Here is a 15,948-nt window from a genome sequence, read left to right as displayed (position 1 = left end):
GTGCTCTGTGTAGCTTAAAAGCTTGTGTCATTCAGCAACAGAAGTTGGACCAATTAAAGATATTACCTCACTTACCTTGTCTCTAATATCCTGTGACCAACATGGCTACAACAATACTGCAAAGGGGGAACTGCAAAGGAACACACAACAATTAAAGCACTAACTTCACAACAAGAGTTCACACATCCTAATTCTCAGATGGTCTTGCAACACAATCAGTATAGGTGACATAAGTATTGTCCATATCTTTTCATTTCTCCATGGATTTTGGCAACAAAACTTGTGTTCTGATAAGACAGATTATAAAGTATTCCTGGTGAAGAAAACTGCCTTATGGTCTGTAATCAATTGTACTCAGAATCAAATGGATTAAACTTAACTTCCTGCGTATTGAACAAATCGATTTACATATACCTATATATTCATTCTCCACCCACTGTCTGCCCTGGATAAGATCTTGGCCAGATTCTCAGCAGATGTAAATCAATGTAGCTCCATTGTCAGTTTTCTTTCCTCTACATATTGATGGAAATGCTCACAACTGTGTCATTTGTCTGTGGATGTGAACACCTGGGATATACACCATTGATTTCCTTTCTTGTAGTTAGCACATACCTAAATCCTCACTGAACACCTGAACTGTTAACCCTCTAGTTATATGCTTGCGCTAGTAGGTTAATTGATTCATTTTGATGAAGATAGTTCCTGTTAATCATCTTTCTTTAGGAGAACTCTTGGTGGGGTCAAGGTTTTCCACAAATTGTGGTAGAAACTTGGCAAGGTGATTTGCCATCCCCAATATATTTCCAGGTAAGCATGATTCTCAGGTAGCTTTACCTCAGAAATGGATGCCACTTTTTTGCACTGTTGGTCTTGATAAGCTCCTGAGACAAAGTAATCAATATACTGTATTTCAGCTGGTCTTATGATGCATTTGTCCAGATTTCACTTGACTCCTTTTCCCTAGATCTCTGGAGCATGGCATGTAGATTGACTTCAAAAATCAATATAGTATCCACAATGGCTGCAAGTGCCCCAAGCTTGGCTTAAACTCAAAGGGTAAAATCCTGGCTCCATTGAAGTCAACAGGAATTTTGCTATTTACTTCAGTGGAACCAGGATTTCACTCACTTTTAAGGCCAGAATGAACCACTGTGATATCTGGTCCAGAGGTGGCTAACCTGAGCCTGAGAAAGAGCCAGAATTTACCAATGTACATTGCCAAAGAGCCACAGTAATACTTGAGCAGCCCCCCAGCAGCTCCCACCACTTGCTCCCAGCAGCTCCCACCCACTGGCAGCCCCACCAATGAGTGCCTCCCCGCACCTCCGGATCAGCTGTTTTGTGGTGTGAGGCTCTGAAGGGGAAGCATGAGGGCTTGGCAGGCTCAGGGGAGGGAGTGGGGGGCAGGGCCTGTGGCAAAACCAGGGGTTGAGCAGTGAGCATCCCCCTGACACATTAGAAAGTTAGTGCCACTAACTCCAGCACTGGAGTTGGTGCCTATGCAAGGAGCTGCATATTAACTTCTGAAGAGCCGCATGTGGCTCTGGAGCCACAGGTTGGCCACCCCTGTTCTAGTGTGACCTGCATAACACAGGCCATAAAACTTCACTAAGTGATTCTTGTATCATACCCATAACCACTGGTAAAACTATAGCATATCTTTTGGACAGATATCCACTCTTGATGTAAAGACTTCAAGTGATGGTGATTCCACCAAATCCTTGCATGTCGTTCTAATGGTTAATTACCCTCACTGTTAAAGAAATTGTGCCCTATTTCTGGTCTATCTAGCTTCAGCCTCCAGCCACAAGATCTCATTATGTCTTTTTCTGCGAGATTTAAGTTACCTCTGAATCCTTTCTTTAAACAATTTAATAGATTGAGCTTCTTTAGGCTCTCACTGTTAGGTATTTGCTCTTGAAGCCACTGCATCACACTGGAAGTTCATGTTGCATTGTATCAGAGGGGAAGCCGTGTTAGTCTGGGTCTGTAAAAGCAGCAAAGAATCCTGTGGCACCTTATAGACTAACAGAGGTTTTGGAGCATGAGCTTTCGTGGGTGAATACCCACTTCGTCAGATGCATGTAATGGAAATTTCCAGGGGCAGGTATATATATGCAGGCAAGCTAGAGATAATGAGGTAGTTCAATCAGGGAGGATGAGGCCCTGTTCTAGCAGTTGAGGTGTGAAAACCAAGGGAGGAGAAACTGGTTTTGTAATTGGCAAGCCATTCACAGTCTTTGTTTAATCCTGAGCTGATGGTGTCAAATTTGCAGATGAACTGAAGCTCAGCAGTTTCTCTTTGAAGTCTGGTCCTGAAGTTTTTTTGCTGCAGGATGGCCACCTTAAGGTCTGCTATAGTGTGACCATGGAGGCTGAAGTGTTCTCCTACAGGTTTTTGTATATTGCCATTCCTAATATCTGATTTGTGTCCGTTTATCCTTTTCCGTAGCAACTGTCCAGTTTGGCCGATGTACATAGCAGAGAGGCATTGCTGGCATATGATGGCATATATTACATTGGTGGACGTGCAGGTGAATGAACCAGTGATGGTGTGGCTGATCTGGTTAGATCCTGTGATGGTGTCGCTGGTGTAGCTATGTGGGCAGAGTTGGCATTGAGGTTTGTTGCATGGATTGGTTCCTGAGCTAGAGTTACTATGGTGCGGTGTGCAGTTACTGGTGAGAATATGTTTCAGGTTGGCAGGTTGCCTGTGGGTGAGGACTGGCCTGCCACCCAAGGCCTGTGAAAGTGTGGGATCATTGTCCAGGATGGGTTGTAGATCCCTGATGATGCATTGGAGAGGTTTTAGCTGGGGACTGTATGTGATGGCCAGTGGAGTCCTGTTGTTTTCTTTCTTGGGTTTGTCTTGCAGTAGGAGGCTTCTGGGTACACGTCTGGCTCTGTTGATCTGTTTCCTTATTTCCTCGTGCGGGTGTTGTAGTTTTGAGAATGCTTGGTGGAGATTTTGTAGGTGTTGGTCTCTGTCTGAGGGGTTAGAGCAGATGCGGTTGTACCTCAGTGCTTGGCTGTAGACAATGGATCGTGTGATGTGCCCGGGATGGAAGCTGGAGGCATGAAGGTAGGCATAGCGGTTGGTAGGTTTTCGGTATAGGGTGGTGGTAATGTGACCATCACTTATTTGCACCGTGGTGTCTAGGAAGTGGACTTCCCTTGTAGATTGGTCCAGGCTGAGGTTGATGCTGGGGTGGAAGCTGTTGAAATCGTGGTGGAATTTTTCCAGAGACTCCTTCCCATGGGTCCAGATGAAGAAGATGTCATCAATGTAGCGTAGGTAGAGAAGGGGCGTGAGTGGACGAGAGCTGAGGAAGCGTTGTTCCAGGTCGGCCATAAAAATATTGGCATATTGTGGGCCCATGCGGGTGCCCATAGTGGTGCCACTGATCTGGAGGTATATATCATCATCAAATTTGAAATAGTTGTGTGTGAGGATAAAGGCACAGAGCTCAGCAGCCAGTTGTGCTGTGGCATCATCAGGGATACTGTTCCTGACAGCTTGTATTCCATCTGTGTGTTAGATGTTCGTGTAGAGAGCCTCTACATCCATGGTGGCTAGGATGGTGTTTTCTGGAAGGTCACCAATGCATTGTAGTTTCCTCAGGAAATCAGTGGTGTCACGGAGATAGCTGGGAGTGCTGGTGGCATAGGGTCTGAGTAGAGAGTCCACATATCCAGACAGTCCTTCAGTGAGGGTACCAATGCCCGAGATGATGGGGCGTCCAGGATTTCCGGGTTTGTGCAACATCTACTCAGGACACTCCCTACACTAACACAAATCAACATACCGTTAGAGCCCCGACCAGGGTTATTCTATCTACTACCCAAGATCCACAAACCTCATTATCTCTAGCTTGCCTGCATATATATACCTGCCCCTGGAAATTTCCACTACATGCATCTGACGAAGTGGGTATTCACCCACGAAAACTCGTGCTCCAAAACCTCTGTTAGTCTATAAAGTGCCACAGGATTCCATGTTGCATTGGTTATTCACCAGGACTTCTAAGCCCTTTTGTAAAATACAGTCCCCGTCCTGTAAGAGTGCTGTATGTTCATTGTTTCCAGAAGTATGACCTTGCATTTGACTGTATTAAAAAGTACATTGTTGAAGTACAACTTACCAAGTGATCTAGATCAGTGTTTCTCAACCTTTTTGATATTAAGGATCAGCCTGCTGTCTTCCTAAACCAGTGGTCTCTAATCTTTTTATGCACAAGATCATTTTTAGTATTTAAGTGCAACTCAGGATCTACCCCACCCCTTCCCCGCTCACTCCATCCTCCCTCTCTTTGTCACTCGCTTTCCCCCACTCTCATTCACTTGAACCAGGCTGGGGCAGGGGTTGGAGTTGAGAAGGAGGTGAGGGTGAGGGCTCAGGGCTGGGCCCGAGGGATTTGGAGTGTGAGAGGGGGCTTGGGGTTGAGTATGGGGTAGGGGGGTTGGGTGCAGTAGGGGATGAGGGGTGCAAGCTCTGGGAGGGAGTTTGGGTGCAGGCGGGGGCTCCGGACTGGGGCACAGTATTAGGGTGCAGGAGGAGGTGTGGGCTCCGGGAGGGAGTTTCGGTGCAGGCAGGGGCTCTGGGCTGGGGCAGAATGTTGGGTTGCAGGAGGGGGTATGGGGTGCTGGCTCTCGGAGGGAGATTGGGTGCAGGCAGGGGCTCTGGGCTGGGGTAGAGTGGGGTGCAGGAGAGGATATGGGGTGCTGGCTCCGGGAGGGGGCTCAGAACTGGGGTGCGGGCCCCTGCCAGGAGGCACTTATCTCCAACAGCTCCTGGTTGATGGTGCAGTGGGGCTTCTGCTAAGACAGGTTCCCTCCCTACCCTGACCTCATGCCATTCCCGGAAGGGGCCAATGCACCCCTGTGGCGTGGGGATACGTGGCTTTGGGTGCTCCTCCTGCCAGCAAGCACTACCCACACAGCTCCCATTGGCTGCAGCTCCCATTGGCTGCACATGCTGGCCACTTCTGGGAGTGGCGTTGGGCCAGGGCAGGCAGGGAACCTGCCTTAGTGGTAGCCCCACTACACCATCAGAGATAGCCACCGACTGGTTGGTGACCACTGTTCTAAACTCTATCTGGGATATCTCAGAGAACATTGTCAGTCCATGGACCAGTCATTGAGAAACACTGATCGAGATCATTCTGTACATCTGATCTGATCTGATCTTATTAATCTCTCCACCATTTTTCGTGTTATCTGCTCATTTGCCAACAATGGTTTTATATTTTCTTCCAATTCATCTATCATGATGGTGTCTAGCACTGGGATCTCACTAGAAGCACCGCAGTTGGATGATGACTCCACATTCACAGTTACTTTTTGAGATCTGTCAGCTGTTTTTAATACATTTAATATATGCTGCATTGATTTTGTGTAGCGCTAAATTTTTTAGTCAGTGTTGCACAGTACTAAGTCAAATGTCTTTACAGAAGTCTAAGGATATTATGTCAACAGTTCCCAAAGGGTAAGCTATTGCATCTCTACCTCCTCTGTTGGTTATTCTCCTAATGCTTATGCACTTAATTGAGGGCCAGATGTTGATCTGATCAGTTCCCCTGAGCCTCTCCTGCACTGGCTGTGGGGCAAGCCAGGGCAGCAACCCCTGCATGGTGCGCCAGGGGATCTATGGGGTGGGAACAGGTGAGATCCCCCGAAATCCAATGCTCTAACCCTTTGCCCCTCTGTGGGGATAGGGGCTGGCTGGAGATGGGAGGGCCGCAGCCCACAGGCAGGCATGAGGCTGACAGCCCAGCGAGGGGGCACAGGCTGCAGGCAGCCTGGGGGAGGGAGTGGGGTTGGCAGCCAAGTGAAGGGGCACAGGCTGCAGGCAGCCCGGGGGTGGGGGCACAGGCTGCAGGCAGCCCAGGGGTGAGTGGGGCTGGCATCCCGGGGGTGGGGGCACAGGCTGCAGGCAGCTTGCAGGAAGGAGTGGGGCTGGCAGCCCAGGGAGGGGGCACAGGCTGCAGGCAGCCCGGGAGAGGGAGTAGGATTGGTAGCCCGTGGTGGGGGCACAGGCTGCAGGCAGCCAGGGGGTGGGGGCACAGGATGCAGGCAGTCCGGGGGTGGGAGTGGGGCTGGCAGCCCAGCGAGGGGGCACAGGCTGCAGGCAGCCAGGGGGTGGGGGTACAGGATGCAGGCAGTCGGGGGTGGGAGTGGGGCTGACAGCTCAGCGAGGGGCACAGGCTGCAGGCAGCCTGGGGGTGGGAAAGGGGCTGGCAGCCCAACAAAGGGGCACAGGCTGCAGATAGCCCGGGGCTGGGAGTGGGGCTGGCAGCCCAACGAAGGGGCACAGGCTGCAGGCAGCCCGGGGGTGGGAGTGGGGCTGGCAGCCCAACGAAGGGGCACAGGCTGCAGGCAGCCCGGGGGTGGGGGCACAGGCTGCAGGCAGCCCGGGGGTGAGTGGGGCTGGCATCCTAGGGGCGGGGGCATAGGCTACAGGCAGCGTGAGAGGAGTGGGGCTGGCAGCCCAACGAAGGGGCACAGGCTGCAGGCAGCCCGGGGGTGGGAGTGGGGCTGGCAGCCCAACGAAGGGGCACAGGCTGCAGGCAGCCCGGGGGTGGGAGTGGGGCTGGCAGCCCAACGAAGGGGCACAGGCTGCAGGCAGCCCGGGGGTGAGTGGGGCTGGCATCCCAGGGGCGGGGCCATAGGCTACAGGCAGCGTGAGAGGAGTGGGGCTGGCAGCCCAACGAAGGGGCATAGGCTGCACATAGCTCGGGGGTGGGGGCACAGGCTACAGTCAGCCTGAGAGAAGGAGTGGGGCTGGCAGCCCAACGAAGGGGCACAGGCGGCACATAGCTCGGGGGTGGGGGCACAGGCTGCATGCAGTCTGGGGGTGGGAGTGGGGCTGGCAGCCCAGCGAGGGGGCACAAGCTGCAGGCAGCGTGGGGGTGGGGGCACAGGCTGCAGATTGCCGGGGGGTGGGAGTGGGGCTGGCAGCCCGCAGGTGAGGCACAGGCTGCTGGCAGCCCGGGGGTGGGAGTGGGGCTGGCAGCCCAGCGAGGGGGCACAGGCTGCAAATAGCCCGGGGGGGTGGGAGTGGGGGTGTCAACTACGTGCGTTACCACCCCCCACCCATAGCTCTTTGCGGAGCGTACTGCTGACGGCCCGGACCGGGAACAAGGAAGTCAGCGCGGGGCCGCGCCCCCCACTCCCGCGCCCTCGGAAACAGCCAGTCAGCAAACAGCTCGCGCACGCCAGGAAGCGCTACTGCGGCCGTTGCGGCAGGCGCGAGTCAGGTGGCCCCTGTCACGTGACGGGGGGCAAGGGCTGCTCCCTGAGCGGCCTCGGCGGGTTGGGGCATGCGCAGAGCGGTTGTCGCTGCCGCGGCTAGTGCTGCTCGCGCTGGGCACGGCGAGTCTCTATGGGGAGAACATGGCTCCCTTCCCTGACGAGGTGGATGTCTTCACGGCTCCGCACTGGCGGATGAAGCAGCTGGTCGGGCTCTACTGCGACAAGGTACCGGGCGGGAAGCGCGGGGAGCCCGCGGCCGGAGTGGGGTGGGGCTTACACGCCCCCTGGGGAGGATTTACTGACTGCGCAGCTGTCACCGCCCCTCCCCCCGGGATAGGGCAGGGCCATGCGGCCCTCGCGGGCTGCTGAGCACCTAGCTCGGGCCCGATCCCCGCGCAGCAGCCGCTGCTTCTTGCGCCAGCCCCGCGAGCTCGACAACTTCCGCCTGCCCTAGCTGCCGTAACTGCGTCTGCTTCCCGCCCGCCCCCGCTCCTCCCGGCAGCGGGACGTCCCCGTCCTCTCCCGCACCACCTCTCTCATCCCTAGTGTGCGTTTCCCAGCCCCCGAGAGCCCCCAGCAAGGCTCTGCGGATTTTTCCCAGCCGGAAGAACAGAGCTTTTTCTGGAGCCTCCCACCCCTCTCATTTTATAAGCTGAGGTGACATACAGACTAGGGTTCCCATCTGGGAGTTGGGGCTACAGGGCTCTGTGCAGGTATCAGGGTCCCATGCAAGGATCCACTGCAGGATTAGGGTCTGTTTGTGACATGTCTATGAAGTGAATTTCTCAGACAAAAAAAGGCCTCACTGTTTACATTGAAAAGCTTGCAGTTTTATAAATCCGAGGTTCCTAAACTGGTCCCCTCACCCAGTGGTGGCCTGCAGAGCAGCTGCTGGCATCGCTTGCTTGTAATGTTGACTTCTCTCATTTGAAGCTGCAAAACTGCATTGATGGTCACTTTTAAGAATCCATTAAATACTTTCTTAATGTTACTTCTCCATGTAAGTAACCTCTGTAGTTTTCACAGCCATGTTATGTGGTCACAGTTGATCTGCCTGTTGTGAGAGGCCAGTCTGGTGGTCTTTACTATTGCAGGTACAGGCATTGTGGAGAGGGGGGGGGGTCTGTGATACAATCTCTAAAAAGTTCTCCATGCTATGAAAAAGTTTGAGAAACCCTGACTGTAAAACACAGCCTTTGAGTGCTGTTGGCTTAGGCCTTAACACTTTAATATTAGTCTTGGAATGCTCTCACAATTTTATTAATGTACTTGCTTTTTCAACATTTCTACAAAGTTTTTACCAAATTAATCAGACTGTCCTAAAAGCGCGCTGTAGTGATGCTGAACTGGTTGGATAGGAGTGTGGGTTGTCAAACACTGACAATCTTGAATTCAACTATCCTGTCTTGTGAGTTTACCTTCTAATTTTCCAGCATTTTCATGCAATAAACAAACTTTCACGAAATACATATGGGGGCAAATCTGGACTTACCATTTTAAGCGTTAGAAGAGAAGGAAGATATATAAGATTGTGTTCTCTTAGCCATATTTCAGCTGCTTCTTTATCTGAATTCATCCTCTGACCTTTGTATTTGAGATCAGTCATGTTGGCTAGATGTGGAAAAGTTCCTAGCGGCTCTGGAATTTTTTTACTTTTGCTCTTATGAGGTTACAGTTCTTTGTTAATCAGATCAAATCAGGCTTCGCTGTATGAATTATTCATAATTATTCTCAGGTTGTCTTCCATGTTCTACCAATCATGGTAGTCAACTTTGATTCTTTTAGTTTTCACTAATTTTTGTTTACATTATATGTTAACCTGTACATTTTTAAATCTGTCTGGAGGAGCACATTAAAGATCAAAGCATCTTTCCATTTCTTTACATTGAGGGCAATTTATTAAGTTAGTGTCTTTACTTTTAGTTCTTACAACATAATCACAGATTAATCTTTGCCGAATTTTGAGGTGAAAAATGCTCCTGACTGAAACTGAAATTGAAATGCTTCTGGAAGGCTTGGATCGGGGGTTTTCGTGATTAAATTGTGGCTACATTTTTGTGTCCACACAGGCATTGAAAATATGTCACTATTCAGGTTCTCAAAATAATCAACATTCTGATCTTCTATTTCAAAGACAAACTTTTGTTGAATGACACACTTGATTATGAAGAAACTGATTTTTTTTTCTGCATTTAAGATGAGCCCAAATAATTTGTCTTTCTGCGTAACACCTCTTAATAATATTGTCATTTTACTTTAGAAAAATTCTTTCCATTATTTCAGTTCTCACTCATTTCCTTTTATTTCATTCAACTGTAGGCATGTTGAGTCAGAAACTCATGCAGTGATACTTGGTAATAACTGAATTCTAAGCAACATAATACAGTGTTGATCAGCAGCCTTCACACTTAACTAGTTTTAGAATGAGAAACAACCACGAAGGAAATTCAACACTACTAAGACAGAAAAATAAAATGAGTTAACTATATAGAATGATGTCCTTACAGAAGATTCTAGATTTAAGTAAATCAGGCCTCCTTACAATTCACAACTTCATTTACTATCCCTTCTTCAACATCCTAAGACTGTTGAATCCACTTACTAGCCATGCCCCTTACCATTGTCAGTGACTCCATTCACTCCTTTTCCTATCTTGGTTTCTGGACAATCCTACAACTTCTCGTTATGCGTATTAGAAAATAACACTGATTTCATCATTTCTCTTGGATCTCTTTAGAATATTTTCATTCACACATGAAAATTGCAACCAGTTTCTAATATAAAAACCTTTCAAATGTGTTGTATTCATGTAAGTCAGAGGTCTATAAAACATGGGAGAAACCAGTGAACCTACTATATCAGAATGTTTCAGAATCAGCCCCTTCTCTGGCTCCTCACAACCCTGTCTCCTTCCACCCTCAAATCCTCCTAAGCAGCAACTGGTACCTCTGTTCTCTTCTCCCACTCCCGCCAAAGCTGTCTAGCAGTAAATTTTTTTCTCACCTCTTTAGAGCCCCTTTTCCTCCCTATCATTTTCTGTCCTTCCAGATCACCTGCAGCTCTAGATTTTCCTCATCCCAGCCACAGCAGCCTCTTGTTTTCTCCTATAGTCACTCAGCCGTTTTCTTCCTGCCTTTTGCCTTCCCTGGCTCCAGCCTCAGCAGCTTCTCCTTTACCCAGCCCCACTCCCAGCAGTTTTAGCTTTAGCAGGGCCTCCCTTCTTCCTTATCCACCCTACTTCCAGTAGTAATGGCCTCATCAACCATCTCTGCTTCTGCCACCAGTAATAGCAGGAGGAGAGAAGAAAAGCTCTTAAAGTCAGAGGCTATAATTAGTGTCTTGCCGTATTTATTCAGGTATTATGCAATTATCTCACAACACACTGCATAATGTCTGAAATAACTCATTAAAGTCAGGGTTTACTTTGCAATTTGTTAGAATATCTTTGTTTTCAGTGTGTCTTTGCAGTTAATGTCTCCCAAAATGGGGGATTAAGCAAAAGTGGGGTATTTTCTCGATGTCCCCTTTCAACATGACTGTCTTGGAGACCCACATTAGGGAATTGGCTGACTGACAAAGGGAGACAGAAGCATTCCTGCAGTTTCAGTAATGGTGAGTCACCATAGCAGTGGAAACGTGCCCTGGTACTGCTTTCTTTTTGCTCCTGATCCTCATCCTTCATACACATTTGATATAGAGCCTAAAAGCTTTGTCTGTAAATTGTTAGATCTGCTAGTTCCTAGTGTAGTTCCTCCAGTGAAACTATAGTGCGTAGACAAAGCTCAGGCATCAGTGGTAAAAATAGCTGTCATATATTCACTATAGTTTCCACTGGTAGAGCTGCACCTATTGAGAATTAGGCCTTTGAAAAATCCTAGTGCAGACCGTTCCTAATAGTCTCTCATGCTACTGAGAGAGGTACAAATATGAAACCAGAATGAGTTGCTGTGCTTGATTTTTCAGTGCAAGACTGCACCCAGTTGATAGTTACTTTGCTTTGAGTAGTTCTGCCCAACAGCTGCATTGGCAAATGATGCGAAATATCCTCCTATAAAATCAGCAGACTTACTGAAATGTTTGTTTCCGTCTCTGCTGTGCTCCCTCCAACCTTTGAAATTATCTGCCTAATCATCAGCCCTTCTAAAACAAAAATGTTGTCTACCTTAATCTTTATTTGTTTAAATGTAGTGACTTTTTATTAAACTTTACTAAAGCCTTTAATAGAATCACAGATAATTTGATGATTTTATGTGTAAGGGAGGATAGCCTTGTATCTATTGAGTTACAGGCTCTGAGATTGTGAGTTCTATTTAGCGTTTTGTCACGGACTTGGGACAAATCCTGTCCTGCATATCACAGTAGGCATAGCATAAGATGGGCTGCTTTGACTTATGGTGGCTTGATGCATCTGAACAGTTGGGAGTGTTAGGTGGATTAGCTGGTTCTCTTACCATTCATCTGGCACCCCTATGCTTGGGAGTGGGGAGGTAATATACTGTCTTAGAGCTCCAGTTATTTCTAATGACTGGTTAAAGTGTCTTTGCAGCCCCTAGAAGCTGAGCTACTGTAAAGTTTCCACCATGGAACCCAGAAACAGGCCCTTGATGTGTGACCTTGAGCCTTGTCCTTTTTCTGTTCCTCAGTTTCTTCATCTGTAAAATGGAAATAACAGTATTTAGCCACTGCACAAGGTGGTTGTGAGGATAAATTCACTAATGCCTGTAAAGTGCTTTGAATTCCTTGGTGTTACATAAGCATTAACTGATGTTACATAAAATTAGAATATTGAGAATTATTGAATATGTTAAACATCATGGCTAGTTGATAATCTAATGACTTCTAAGATTTAAGATACTGTTCTACAATGAGAAATGGCATGTTAAAATTAGGCTTGGTAGAATTTGATTTTAATGTATAACTGTTGGTAAACATTGATTTCAGCTGACACACTGAAAGTGACACGCTCCCTCCAAAAAAAAACAAACACAAAAAAACCAAAAAACCCAGCCCCCCAAACAGTTGATAACAGTGCGCATACCTTCAGATTCGGTGGCGATGGTCATGGAAGAAGCCCTCTGTAGTGTTGCTGTCACAGGAATGAGGGCCATGACAGTAGAGTAGCAGAGGACTCCCTGCACGGCTGTGGAGCTGGTGAACCCTGGTATTGGCAGGCACAAGGTACTGGGGAGGCTACAGTTTCCTGGCCTAGCAGAGCAGAGACCTCTGGCCAGGACTGTGCAAGGAAGAGTCCTTGTTATCCTCAAGTTATTCTCAAGCTTTTTCTTCTTCCCCTCCCCTTTCTGCTGTTGGGACTGGAAATAATAGATCTAAGGATATGTCTGTTATGGAGACTGTACTGGCAAAGCAACTCTGGCATAGCTCTGTAGTGTAGATGCATCCTGTGCCAGCAGAAGTGTTTTTTCTGTTGCCGTGGGAACATCACGTCCCCAGAAGTTAGCTACGTTGACAAGCCCGTGGGAGTATATTGGCCTAACTATGTCGGTTGCGGTGTTTTCTTTCACGCCCTAACTGACATAGCTGTGCAGATGTAATTATCAAAGGGTACAGTAGGCTTGATTTATGCTTAAAATTTAGATCGACCTAGTTATGCTATTTAGGTATGTGAAAAATTCACACTCTTGAATGCCATGGTTAAGCTGACGTAACCTCCAGGTAGACATGTCTAGGTCGACAGAAGGGCTGGTCTACACTGAAAATTTACATTGGCATACCTATGTGTCTCAGGGCTGTGAAAAATCCACACCCCTCAGAAACGTAGCTATGCTCACCTAACCCCTGGTATAGGCAGGGCTAGGTCAATGGAAGAATTCTCAGGGAGTTGGATTAGCTACAGCAATGGGAGAATCTTACTCCTGGAGGAACTCTGTGCCAAAAAATTAAAAATTCTGCACACAATATTTTAAAATTCTGCATATTTTATCAGAACAACGCAATATAATCGCACTAGTTTATATTATATTTGTAATTTATTTCAAAATACTTGTCCAGGTATGTTTGTAACAATATAGACAACAAAAAAGATTCAGGAAATGTTTTTTGACATACAGATTGCTTACTGGGCATATTAATACAGAACTTTGAGTAATTCATTAAACTACAATACAGAAACATATTTCCTGCACTGGCTCCAAAAGCAGTGCAAAGTATGGGGGAGTCAGGGGTAACCGAGGAGCTGAAGGAGAGGGAAGTAGTAGCTGGGAGTCTGGGTGTGAACTTTGAGGGTTGTTGGGTTTGGGAGGGAGAAGTAGGGAAGGCTGTGGGTTTTTTGGGGGGAGGGCAGGGAGCCTCCCCCATGCAGACACCGGCCAACATGTAGCCCCTCTCATTCAGTCAGACACATCTGTCCCTGAACCTCCCTGTTCCCATGAGTCCCTGCACCCCACTCAGCTGCCCCTCCTGCCCCTGGCCCCATGTGTCCCTGTACCCCCACTCAGCTACGCTGTACCTCCCTTTCCCCATATGTCATTGCACCCCCATTCAACCACTCTCTACCCCCTCCCCCATCACCAGGTGTCCCTGCACCCCTACTTAGCCAGCCAGCCACCCTCCCGCCCCGCTATATGGCCCTACACTCCCCTCCCTGTCCCCATGTTGCCCTGCACCTCTGCTCCCATTCATCCTGCACTCCAGTCTGCCCTACCGGCTTTCTGAACTCCAGTCTGTGACCCCCCCCCCCGGTACCTCATGGGCCCCATGCTGTCCATCCTCTCATATCTTATACCTCCAGATATGGCCCCACAGTCAGGGTGCTGTGAGGAATGCAGCTGCTTCTCTTCACTATCCGCAGCTAGGGCTGCTCCTGCCAGGGAGCAGCTGTTCTCTGTTCTGGTGCCACAGCAGCCACTAGCAGAGGAAAGGCATAACTACAGCACTTCTCCAGCTGAATGTATTTTCTGCTGAGGGGAAGGGGAGAGAATCTGTGCGGACATTAATTCTGTGCATGCGCAGTGGCACAGAATTGTCCCGGGAGTAGACTCTCTCCTGTTACTGTAGTGAGTGTCTACACTGAGACGTTACACTGGCACAACTGCAGTGTAGCAGCTGTGCTGCTCTTGCAGTTTAAGTGTGGACATACCTCTTGTACCACTGCTCAGGGAGGTTGATTAACTGCATCAGTGGAAGGAAATCTTTCTGTCAGTGTAGGAAGCATCTACACTATGGGCACTACTAGTTAAAGCTGCAGCTATGCCACTGTAGTACCCAACACTCTTACAGCATTGTAAATCAACTTGTGTACTTATCTGGCCTCCATCACTATATCTGAATGCCTCTCAAATCTTAGATATGTATATGATATTTATCCTTTCAATATCCCTGTAGGTAGGGAAGTGCTATTATTCCTATTTTACAGATGGGGGAACTGAGGCACAGCGATACTAAATGGCTTTCCCACAGGAGTTCTGTGGCAGAGTCAGAAATTGAACCTAGATTTCCTCAGCTACCATCCTAGACCAATGCCTCAACCACAAGACTATCCTTCCTCTCTGGTGAGCTTATGCCATCACTACTACATTTTACTAACACATGATAACCAGAGTGTGAAATTGACTAGTCTGTCTTCGTTGTCCAAGATGAATGAAATGTTGAAAGCGTAAGGAAAATCATTATTTAAAAATCCACTTAATAAATTAAGTGGTGGTAGAGGAATAGGTAAGGGAAAATTTTAAAATGAGTTCAATGTTATTTCAACTTGGAGTGCTGTACTCCTTGAGCTAGGAGAAATGTGGTTATTAGAGAGAGCTCAAGAAGGGGAGGCAGGAACTGCTTTATTCTAATCCTGGCTCTGCCACTGACTTGCTGTGTAGCCTTGTACTTGATCTCACATCTCCCCCTCTCTAAAATAGGGATAATAATTTCTTTACACTGGCATGCTACTAGGATTATCTTCTTAATTGTCCAGAGTCTTGATATGTAGAGTGCTATATGTATTCTAATTATTGATCTTACCACCATTGTTTTGCATTGAATCATCCTTCCAAGTGCCAAAAAAAGGTGTGGTGGCTATATCCTAAGGAGAAACATAGCAGTTAGAACACAAACTTTCTTTTGTAATAAAAGGGTCTTGCTTTGGTCCTGCCTTTTTGTCTGTTTTATTTAGATAGTCTTTGGATTATGCCTATCTTCTCCCAACCTTATCCTAAGATTGACTTTGATATCTAAATGAACTAGATCTCTTTCTGATGACTGTTTGGAGAAATCCAAAGGTTTCTAGGGGTTTTGCCTCCTGTCCTGTGTACTGTCAGTTTTTGAACTAAACATATGTCTATACGCCAGCTAGGAGCAAGCCTCCCAGTCCAGGTAAATGGACACACATGAGTGTGTGGTGTTCCCTCTAATTTTTCCCACGCCTGTGCAGAATGAATTTTGTTATGTGCACCAGTATGGAGGTGATGTATGACAGATCACCTCCATATTGGTGCACATAACAAAATTCGTGTGGTGGGGCTGAGGGGTTCGGAGTGTGGGAAGGGACTCGTGGCTGGGGCAGGGAGTTGGGGGGTGGAGGCGTGAGGACTCTGGCTGGAGGTGCCAGCTCTGGGGTGGGGCCGGGATGAGGGCTTTGAGGTGCAGGTGGCCCCAGGGTTACAGTGGAGACAGAGGACTCTCTCCCCCCAGCTCCCCATGTTCTCTCTCCCTGCAGCAGCACCTGGGCTGGAGGGGAGAGGTGTCTCT

General features: G+C 48.1%; 1 protein-coding gene across 2 annotated transcripts in view; it reads left to right on the top strand.

Annotated features, from left to right (window-relative positions):
- The first annotated feature begins 7,312 nt into the window (after positions 1-7,312).
- Positions 7,313-15,948, top strand: part of FBXL5 (F-box and leucine rich repeat protein 5) — a 53,589-nt gene continuing 44,953 nt past the window's right edge. The window contains exon 1 of one of the 2 annotated variants that reach the window (XM_030563094.1): positions 7,313-7,479. In XM_030563094.1, coding sequence (XP_030418954.1) covers positions 7,396-7,479 — 84 coding nt within the window. In that variant the 5' untranslated portion in view covers positions 7,313-7,395. The remainder of the gene's footprint in view (positions 7,480-15,948) is intronic. The other variant, XM_030563093.1, reaches the window with a different exon arrangement.

The sequence above is a fragment of the Gopherus evgoodei genome, chromosome 5 (assembly GCF_007399415.2).
Source record: "Gopherus evgoodei ecotype Sinaloan lineage chromosome 5, rGopEvg1_v1.p, whole genome shotgun sequence".
Taxonomy (NCBI): Eukaryota; Metazoa; Chordata; order Testudines; family Testudinidae; genus Gopherus; species Gopherus evgoodei.
Note: the sequence above shows the minus strand (reverse complement) of the source record. Positions and strands in the feature narration are given on the sequence as shown.